The 10,663-nt window shown below is 47.1% G+C and overlaps 1 protein-coding gene across 1 annotated transcript in view; it reads right to left on the bottom strand.

Annotated features, from left to right (window-relative positions):
* Positions 1 to 3,454: 3,454 nt before the first annotated feature.
* Positions 3,455 to 10,663, bottom strand: part of MACF1 (microtubule actin crosslinking factor 1) — a 210,647-nt gene continuing 203,438 nt past the window's right edge. The window contains exons 97-100 of the mRNA XM_054691644.1: positions 9,429 to 9,640; positions 8,797 to 8,907; positions 6,079 to 6,208; positions 3,455 to 5,012 (exon numbers count right to left, since the gene is read on the bottom strand). Of these exons, the coding sequence (XP_054547619.1) occupies positions 4,756 to 5,012; positions 6,079 to 6,208; positions 8,797 to 8,907; positions 9,429 to 9,640 (710 nt within the window). The 3' untranslated portion in view covers positions 3,455 to 4,755. The remainder of the gene's footprint in view (positions 5,013 to 6,078; positions 6,209 to 8,796; positions 8,908 to 9,428; positions 9,641 to 10,663) is intronic.

The raw sequence follows: 10,663 nt of genomic DNA, 5'->3' as shown, positions 1-10,663 counted from the left end.
ATTGGCTCGTGGTGAAAGCATGAACCTGTGCTCGGGTGGAGTGTGTCCTTGTGCTTCCTCCACCCGGCTGCGGCCTGGAGTGTTAGGGTGACCTGGCTACGGTGCCTTGGTGCTTGGTGTGTGGTCCTAGGTCCAATCAGCCTGTCTGGAGAGGCCCCCGGGTGCCAGCCGCCTCCGGTGAGTGGGACCCTTTTCTCTGCCAGCGGCCGCCCTGCCTGGGTTCCCTGACACCGCAGGTCCTCGCTGGCCTCCCAGCGCCTTCCCGGGCTTTCCCTTGCAAGCTTCTCCGCCTGGGGCACCTGCTTGCTCGCTGCTCCGATGAGTCCACCATAAGCTCCAGGGCAGCGCCTCCCCGGCCATCGCAGCTGCTCCCGTGGCCTGCTCTGTGCCCGGTGCTGATGCACCTGGGAGATGCCCACAGGCCCCAACAGGAGGAGCCAAGGGGCCCTGAGGCCCTTCCCCACCCAGGAAATCATCTTTGTGTATTTTAATGGTCCCACCCCTCAGTGACTCCAAGAAAAGATTTGTCATGGAAATTCCTGATTGACTCAGCTCTCTGCCCTTCCTAGACAATCTCTCACTTTATTCATTTATGATGAAGGTGCTGCCCTCTGAGAAAGTAATAACCAGACTGAACTGGAAGTCTGGGAAGGATTGGCCTGGGATGCCAGGAAAGGTCAGTGGGAAAAAGTTTTCCAGGCATAGGAAGTAGCTTGTGTCAAAGGCCTGAGAACTGGGGACATTAGTAAGGACAGGTGACATTAGCACTTGTGCTATCAATGCTGTAATGATCATACATTGTTAAGGGGTAAATACTACTTAACCCTCCCACCCCCTGCCCCCCACTTCCTTTTACTAGGTAAGGAGACTGAGCCACACAAAAGAGGTTCAAAGACCTCTCACACAGTGGAGCCGGCCTGGAGCAGGTAGTTGAGCTCTTGCAGGTGAGCAGGTCAGTGGGGCCTGGAGACCCAGCAGGGCAGATGGCGATGGTGAGGCGGGAGGGACTGGTAAGGAATGGACTACAAAGGACCTACAGGGAGGCTAGATGAGGACTCTGGACAGCAGGTAATTATAGTGCTCCAATGTGGATTCAAGACAAATGTCAATATAAATTAGGAAGGTCAACAAAATAAAAAATTTCCATGATCATTTCAAACTTTAAAACAGGATTTTTTTTATCCCACCCCTAAAGAAGCATAAGACTTTTTATATCAACTTTTTTTTTTTTAAGATTTATTTATTTATTTATACAAGAACTGGGTACAGTCAGAAGCGCGGGAGGGTGAGAGAATTCACCAGAGCCAGAGCGGGGAGCAGAGCAGGCAGAAGGACCGAAGTACACTGCTGAGGGGAGCAGCGGGCGGCAGGAGAGGTCTGCGCGCCATGTGGGACCCTCCTCCGGTGGCCGGGGAGCAGCCGGGGATTGAACCAGCACTGCAGAAGCTGCGGGCAGCTTCGCAACCCAGCGCTCAACTGCTGCGCCACCGGGGAGGCCCTATATCAACTTTTTAACACCTATTTGCTGGGATCTTAAGTACATGCCTAATCTGCCTTTTACCTAAGTAAATTTCCACACCTTGTAAACCTGAATAATGATGTTGCAACGTAGCTAGTGATGGTGCTGAGTCAAGACCAGAGCCTGGCTTTGGAGGGAAATACGCGCTGGCAGGAGGGAGACTGGAGTCAGGACCTGCAGCTGGAGGCAGGTACAGTAATGGGTGGGCGATGACAATGATCCTCCATTAGTGATGGGCAGGAGGGCAGAGACAGCTGCTAGGAGGCTGAACCCACAGGGCCTGGTGATCTATGCAGAGGTTGGGGCCATCAGAGGTGTCCCAGGAGTGTCTGAAGCTCCTGCCTCCCCCCAGGAGGTTCTCTGTGCCCCTGGACACCCGCAATCCTTGTTGAGTCCCTACCATGTCAGTAGGGGCCCCACATCTAGCCTGTAATTCTCAGGTTGGGTGTGGGACATGCTGGGCCCCCACGGGACTGTAAGCAGCCCAGTGCTGGATGGTTCTTACCATAATAGAAATCATGTATCTCAAATTAGGACGGGTGGAGAAAGCTGTGTTCTTTCAGTAAGCCCTACGCCACCGTGGGCTGCTCTGTGTGTGTCCCCAGCCAGAGATGAAGCCCACCTGGTGCTGAACAGCCCCCACTCTGACAGGGTCGGAGGCACTTCCAAAGCAGAATGACAGCCGAGCTTGAACAAAGGGGCCTGAAAGTGCCTGGGGGGCAGAGGAAGTTGGGCCGGAGAAATGTGAGTGAAACCCTAGAGCTGCAGAACTGGAGGGAACTGAGATGGGGGTTTCCTGGAGAAAGAAATATCAAGCCAGGGATTTCCAGCCACCTTGGCACATTACTCCAGGCCATTGTCATCTCTACATGGGGTTCAGGATTGTGCAACAGAGACGGGGATTAAATGGGAGCGTATATAGAGGACTTAGCAGTGACTGGGACGTAACAGGCACTTGATACCTGTAGGCTGGTGTTATTGCATTATTTAAGGCCCAGGAATTTGTATTCATCCTCCACCCTAGCAGACACCAAATTTGTATTACTTGCTTATAAATGTATCACAGGGCTGTTAATTATAACTTTTTTTCCTGGCATCCTTCTATTTCCTATATGGTCTTGCATATAGGTGTTACTGAATCTGCAGATGCCACAGCTAGCTGAACTTTGTGGTAAAGACCAAGGGGGAAGCCCGAATTGCTTGGTATGAAAACAAGAGACCATGGCCCAAATCTATAAGCTGTTTTCAGCATGCTTTGCTCTGGGAGGCTGAAAGGGATGAACAAGTTTGGATGAAAACACTATGCTACACAAAATTCTGGCCGCTTCAAGTCACTCAATTCCAGGGAGAATAAAGTACGCACTTCCTTCAGGCTGCCAGTTCCTTTAACCTGGATACGTGGTGTCAAACTTGCATCTACCTTACCAAGTGCCCGTATCTCAAGGGTATGGCCTAATGATCAAAAATGCAGGCCTGTTTTAAACCCTCTTCATCTCAAGTTCTACTTCCTGCTATTAGTTAATATTGGGCAGTTTTAATTATTATAAAGCCAATGAGAGCTGGGGGAAATAGAAGTGTGAGAGAAAGGCAAATCACTCCCATGTCCTTTGCTGCTTAAGTTCTTTTATCTGTAAAACAAAGGAGCTGTATCTGATGGCCAATTTTGACTCCACCTCTGAAATTGGTCATTTAAAGAAATCTCAGTATTCTTATACTTGAATTGGGACATTGGTTCTATTTTCTCAAACCCCAAATCTTTGTGGTTTTAGTATGAAAATCTTCATATTGGTATTTGCTTGTGTAAGAGGGCAGGACACCAGATAGACTTATTGATAACCTGCATTTTTTTGTTGCTTTGTAAAATTAACAATGATAAACAAGAAAAAATCTTGAGCTTCATAAATTATCCATGAAGATCTTTTGATCTGAATAATGTATTTAAGTACTAACACACCATCATACCCTAGAGTGAATTGTTCTATATAAGGTAATGGTTGAGAAGAAAAATCAGGGCATACAAAATATTTGTTACTGCAAGCAATTTTAATACAAAAGTGTGTCTTGTTTTTAAACAGTTCATTGGTAGAGCTTCAGTTTCTGCCTCAATTAAAACCAATTGAGATAATCACACAGCAACATGGTCGGAGCTGAAGAGAAACAGCAGCTAAAAAACAGGAGCCCCAGACAGCCCCTCTTCATGGCCGCTTGGTCAGTTGACTTTGTCACGCACAAAAGAAGACGGAAGCAAACGGGACTTGTTAACGAGTGTGCTGGTGAACTCCTTTAAAGGATGAGCAAGTGTTGTCTCGTGTCCACATTTTCAGAACAGGCTCATGGATGGAATTCATTCCTCAGTTTGTGGGAAGTTGATTGACCATTTAAATAAATAGCAAAAAAATGCAGATAAACAAATCTGTAATTCACAATGCCACCAGGGAGTCCCCCCTCGCCCAGGGGACTGGTGGGCATAGGAGTTATTGGTAGCCAGGCTGGAAAGTTACAAACCAGGACTCTTAAAAACCCCAATGTTCTGACTTTTTTTTTTTGAAACAGTTACATTTACCCCTGAATTCTAGCAGCTATTTGTCCTTTAAACACCCAGTACTGAAACAGTATTCAAAGACAGTATTGCAATGAACCCCTTTTGCTGTATCATGTGCAAATGTTACCTAGATGAGGTTCCCTCTCTTTAGCTAAAACCACACAACATTAAAAACAATGGAAAAGCAATTATAAGTTCCCTCCCCTTGGTTCTTGCTAGTTGAGGTGTCTGTGATTTACAAAAAAAAGAGTTCCTTAAACACTGCAGGAGTCTTTTTTTTTTTTTAATATAATTTATCTTGCTGAGATAGCAAGTCAAATTTATAAAGAAGAATGTATTTAGGAATAATCCTAAAAGATAAAGCAGGTTTACAACCCTGCACCACGCAGAAACCCTATTTAGAGGCTTTTCTTTTTTTAATACACATTTGTATTTTGACCTTTTCACTTGTTTTTGTCAAATATTTCATTTCTGGGCCCCATCAATCACAGGGTTACCAGGAGGCAAATTTTATCTACATAAATATTCACATGAAAATAGTAACTTACAAAAAGAAAAAAAATAAGGCAGCTTCATAACACAAGTATTCTTTTACACTTTTAACAATATAACTTCTCCCATTCAGAATAAATATACACCCAATGTATGGAGTAGGATTCAAAGTGGAAAGAGGCTTGGGGGTGCTTGTACAGTGTTATCGCTTGGGACCCGGAGTCCTGGGGGAGGCAGTGGTGGTCTTCTTAGACATGGTTGGGATTTTGGAAGGCTTGCTGAGCCCTCTCCTGGAGCTGCCCTGGCCTCCCGTGGCGCTGCTTTCTGAAGTGTCTGAACAGGCCGACTGTGTCTCTAACAGGTCAAAGTCAGAGGCATCACTTCCTCGCCGGCTGCTGGCCCGACTCCCGGCCCGACTTCCGGCTCGACTCCCAGGGCGACTGGCTGACTTTTTGGGGTCTGGAATTAAAGAATAGAGCAGTAGACTTACTAGAGATGGCACGGCAGGGAGGTGGGAGTGTGTGTGGAGAGAACAGTGGCCAGCAGCCAGGGGTTTTGGTCCTAATACCATTTGATGTGCTGCGTGACTTGGGGCAAATCAGAACCTTTCTGGACCCATGTTTCCTCACCTCCACAGAAGTCACTGACCCCTCTCTGTCTTGGTGATTCTACGCGAGAATCCTGCCTCCTGAGGGTTACAAGCCACTTCTGTCACCATCACTGCTACCTTATGTGCCCCCAGAGCAGAGCTGAGCAGGATGCTCAGTTGTCTTGGCACCAGCAGATGGGGAATGGGGCAAAGTGAAGGGCAACAGCCAGGAGATGAAGCCAGATTCCCAGGTTCCCACAAGGCATGTCAACAGGTGAACAGAGGTGATCCTTCCCTGACTTTCTCAATATGGGGTGCTAGGAAAACAACTAGCAAACCACTGCCCAATGGGGGCTCTTCGGGAAGCGCTTCCTTTTACTTTCTTTCTAATCTGACCTTTTCTGATTAAGGGCAAATGGTGGGGCTTTGGCTGTGGAAGCATCCGCTCCCCGCAGGCAAGGCTAGAGCCAGCTGTAGTAACAGGAGTTAAAGAGAAGGTCAGCTGAAAGCCCGCAGGTCTCTCTCTCTGGGCATCACCCCTCACTGCTTGCTTTAAAAATAAAAAAAAAAAAGATTTATTTTATTTATACAAGAGCTGGGGTACAGGCCAGAGGCATGGGAGGGTGAGAGGATTCACCACGGAGCGGGGAGCAGAACAGGCAGATGACCAAATGCATTGCTGAGGGGAGTAGCGGGTGAGACAGGAGAGGTCTGCCTGGCAATGTGGGAATCTCCCTGGCCGGCTGGGAATTGAACCCGCACTGCAGAGGCTGCGGACAGCTTCACAGCACTGCGTTCAACCCACTGCGCCAACGGGAAGGCCCCTCACTGTTTGCTTTTGGGGACCAGTGAAGCATTGTTGACAGGCTGCAGTTTCCAAATTTCTAGCCCTGTCATTCCCCAACCTCTCATCCCGATGCAGGGGCTGGCACTTACCTGCCCGATTGGTTTTGGCACCTGTGGAGGCTGGGGAAGAACTATTGCTAGTGTCACCGGTGAGAGATGTTCGACTAGAATGAAAAGTTGGTGTTGGTCGTTTCAACTTGCTGCCTGTTGATGGAATAACCTTGGGAAAAAAAATTAAAAGACCATATTTACTTGGTAAAATCTCTTAACAGAAATTGAATTTTAAAAGGCCCACTTTGGCCTCCTTATGTTTAATTGATTGAAAAGCAAATTAAAAGTCCAGGAAAGCAGAGATTCATTTTGAAAGTATCCTAGGCCATGCATTTTGATTGTTCCCAAAATAAAGCTTTTATGTTCCAATTTAAAAGTTCAAATTGTCTTCCAATAACTTTCACCTTACAAATTTTCACTAGAAATGGGGAAAAAGGTCCTCAAATGGTAGGACTGTAATGGTTGTAATGAACAGAAATATGGCAGATGAGTAAAGGAAAAAATGCAAGTAACTCCAAGTATCAAAGTTCTGGGCTTAGAAATTTGCAATATGATTTCTAGTCCCACGTGCTAAACATGGAGCCCCAGGTAGCACCCCAAACCCCATCACTGGGTTGGTGCACAGTCTGTAACCAGGTAGAATGACTTGACTTGTGGATCAAATGAATAATCAGGAATACAGAGTGCTGCTACCAGGCAAGCTGAGCCTAGGAGCGGGGCTGTGCTGCTGGGAATGAGGTTCTGGATGGGGAGCAAGAAGCCCAGCTTGAGCCTGGGCTCTGCGAATTATCTAGATTAACATCTGAATCTTTATTTCTCCTTCAGGAAACTGCAGTGGGTCCTGCCTCTCTACTTCCATTCCAGTACACTCCCTCTTGTTCCACCACCTCAGCTACACTGCTCTTCAGTCCCTACCCCCACTTCCATGGGACTCATCCCTCATTCCTTTGGGCCTGCTTGGCAAAACAGCCTGTCAGAGGCCATGGCCAGACTCTGCCATGTGTAACCTCTGCCTCTCTTCCCCTGCAGCATTTTTGGCTCAGCACCCACAGCTACCCAATCCGTGATCTGCTATTTGTTGTGTGTCTCCTGCAGTCAAGTGTACATTCCATAAAAGCAGGGATGACACTGTGCTCACGATCACATCCTCAGCACCTAATGCAGTGTCTGGTGTGGGAGACTGGGTCGACAAAGACTTGTTGGATGCACAGGTGGTGTGCAGAAGAGGCACTTCTGAAACCGGGAAGAGCCGCAGAGATGCACGTTATCATTGCTGTTATAGTGGGAGCTACGTGTCCTGCCTGAGTGTTATTTTTTTTTGAGATAGTAGTAAGAAATATGGAGAAAGAATATTTTAAACCTGTTTTGAATATCACTTGTGCCCAGCACATCTTTCTAATTTTCCTTTGAAATCCACTGTTTTCCGGGACCTTTAAGATGTTTATACAAATAGAAGACTAACACAACCCATTTCATTATGTTTCTTGAATTTCTTTAATTTGTAAAGAAAAAGCCAATGCGACAGAAAGTGATTAACGTCCAAGCACAAACCCTCCTGGCCTACACAGGAGGCAGAGCACCAGTTTCAGAAGCTTTTGTTTGTGAGCACTGCTGCTAGGAAGGCCTCAGCGAGACCTGGGACTGCGCTGCCAGAGCAGGACATGGCCTGGCTGCAGACCACCAGCTGGACAGCGCAAAATGCAGCAAAACCAGAGGTAAAAACCTTAGGATAAAACAAAAAAGCTAACCTATCAGGATTCTATGAAAACCAGCACTTCATAATGAAAACATATAAAATTTTATAACTTTTGAGAAATTCATGAAACTGGAGCCATCGTGGAGGAAGAAAAGCAAGACACGCTGGTTGCGTCTTGGGGCCTTAGTGGGAGCAGCCCCCAGGTCGAGCTCTAGAACAGGCAACTTTCAGAACTGGAGCTCTAGCGTTGTCCACTCGCAGGCACTGGCTTCTTGTGCCTCCTGCTTTCTGTGGCTGAAGCGTTACATGTCTGAAGGTGAAACTATCTTTTGAGGCACAAGAACCCAATGTTTCCCAGCAGGAGGAGGATACAAAATCCTACTGCCATCAGAGAAGCAGCGAGCCCATGTTTTGTTTTGGAAACATATGGCTCTTCCAAAAGTGCTTAGCATTTAATCACCGCGCTTGAACATGCTTAATTGCTGGCATGTGTATTCAAATCAAGGCTGCAGAAACCCAACTGAGTCTGAGCCTCAGAGCAGTGTTCACTGATACTGTGCCTGGCTGAAGTGGGCAGCACCCACGCCATGGGCCACTGTGGTGACACCACCCACCGTGGGGCGTGGCTCGGGACGGGAGTGCCAGCCACTCTTCTATTCTGAGCAGAGATAGAACATTGTTGGACACATGCACTGGAGCTGAATTTCAAGTGTTCATAACTCGTCTGTGTAGCTGACATTTGGAGACACTAAGAGGACTGTATGAACAATATTGATAAACACATCGCCAGGAATGACCACTGTTTATCACTCTGAACAAATATCATTCTAAAGATTGTTAAACAATCCAGTTTTAGACATTTCTTAGTCATCTCCAATTTTGGTGAATCCGAGTTAGAAACCCCTGAAAAACACGTGATTGGATGAATCAGCTGTGAGAGCGAAGCACCACAGGATAGAAAAGTGCAAGGACTCGTGTCCGGAAGAGGAGCCGGTCAAGTTCTTGGCATTAGCGAGGGTGTTGTCTTGGCTGTGTCCTCAGCCAGCATAGCCATACTCTACCTCGGGGCTGGACAGCTGGAAGTCAGGATAATGGCTGTCCCTGACAGGGGTGCCAGCTTTACTGTTTACCAACCAGGGTTTGTCATAACAGCGAGAGAACTGAAGTGGAGTCTGTGAAATGGAAATCCAAAGGGAAGGGTGGGAACAATTGAAAGTGGAACAGAAAGGGAGCAAATTGAGAACATAAAAAATAAATAGGAGACACTACATTTTAAAGAAACAGAAAACAAAATGCATATCAGTTCAAGGGGATGAAAGAGTCCAGTGGAAAGGTAACAGCACCCTTCATCCGTAACCCATCACAACAGTCACTTCTCTGCCGGCTCCGGCTGCACAGACAGTGCCTGGATTTTCAAAATTAGTGAGTCTGGATGGGCTCAAATTCAAACTGGGAATGGGTGGAAAGAAGCATTTTTGACTTAAGACCCAAGGAAATATTTTAATAAAAGCCCTTTCTAGTCATCCTAAAGGCCCTGGTGTCTGTGTGCCAGCAGGGCCTGGTCAGCCTGCTCTAGGTAGAGCCTGGTCTGCACGGCTTCACGGTATTCTCAGTGGAGCCTTTCCATGGCTATACTGCAGAGAACAGCTACAAAGAGGGGGGTGGGGAAAGCCATGCTGGAGGTTATGCGTACCTTGGTACCACTGGCTGGGGTGGCTGGAGAAGATGGCATGGACGTACAGCTGTGGTTACTCTGACTGGCACTTGAGCTGGAGCGGGTAGGGGAGGCTGCCCGGGAAGATGGCTTCGATCTTCGACCCCGTGATCGGAAAGGTGTCATTCCCTGTGAAGCCCCCTCTGGTAGGATGAATTTCTCTCGAAGTTCGATGTTAGTTCTACCTCGTGCTAAAAAGGCAATAAACACACACACACACACACACACACACACACACACACGCACAATATGAGTTAATCTTAAAAAATTTATCTTTGATGGTCATACAGCTGCTTGGCCCCATGATAACAGTTATCTAAGTGATAGGTCTAGTATCTCTATGCTTTCTTTGAAAATAGGCTTCAGTTCATGATTTATCAACCTTGTCATCAGTCTGACCCATGGCAGACACATTAAGTAATAAGGCCCTTGGTTTGCTGTGATAAAGACGGCTTTGCGTCCTTCCGCTGTCCCAAGCTGGCCTTGCCACTGTGCCCTGGGGCAAGCACACTGTAACTGGTCAAGGGAAAGCAGATGCGGCGGTTCACAGACCTCTGAGGTTAAATCAAAACCTCTTTTCTCTCTCACAGTACATGCGTACTTTTTCTCAACTTTTATAGGTTATGTGGTCACGGAACAGTGGAGAAAGACCAGTCACTGAAATCAACATGTCTGACTCCTGCATTTGAATTCAATTGGCAACAACCCCAAAGAAAGGAGTACAGGACTGAGGACAGTAGGAAAATCAGGACAGGATCATGAACAAGTAGACATGTCAAAGGAGAGAGAGAAAGATCAGATCATGCATGAAACTTGCCAGTGAGAAACTGTGAGGCCAAAGCCTGAGAGCTAGAGGCAGCAGCACGCAGCGCTGCGGGCCACCAGGAGCCGCCCTGCGACTGCCTGAGCCATTAGAGCAGAACTTCAGTTTCAGGTTTGGTTAGAAGAGACGGCGTACAGCCAACATAAATGTGAAATGCGAGATACTACTAATTGACAAGAAGTAACTCCTCTGGAGTAAGTCTATAGATAGCCTCACACGGAAAGGTTATCCTGAATAACCGCCTACCTCCACATCCACCTAAACTGTCCACTGTTTAGCATATTCTGGACAGATCTAAACAAATGCACCTGCTGGAGAGTGCTGGGAGAGGGAGCCTGATAGACAAAATGTCATTCTTTTTCTATTATAGATTGTCTACCTTGATCAGAAA

The sequence above is a fragment of the Talpa occidentalis genome, unplaced genomic scaffold (genome assembly GCF_014898055.3).
Source record: "Talpa occidentalis isolate TD23 unplaced genomic scaffold, MPIMG_talOcc4v2.1 talOcc4.9, whole genome shotgun sequence".
NCBI lineage: Eukaryota > Metazoa > Chordata > Mammalia > Eulipotyphla > Talpidae > Talpa > Talpa occidentalis.
This window is presented reverse-complemented; position numbering and strand designations above follow the sequence as displayed.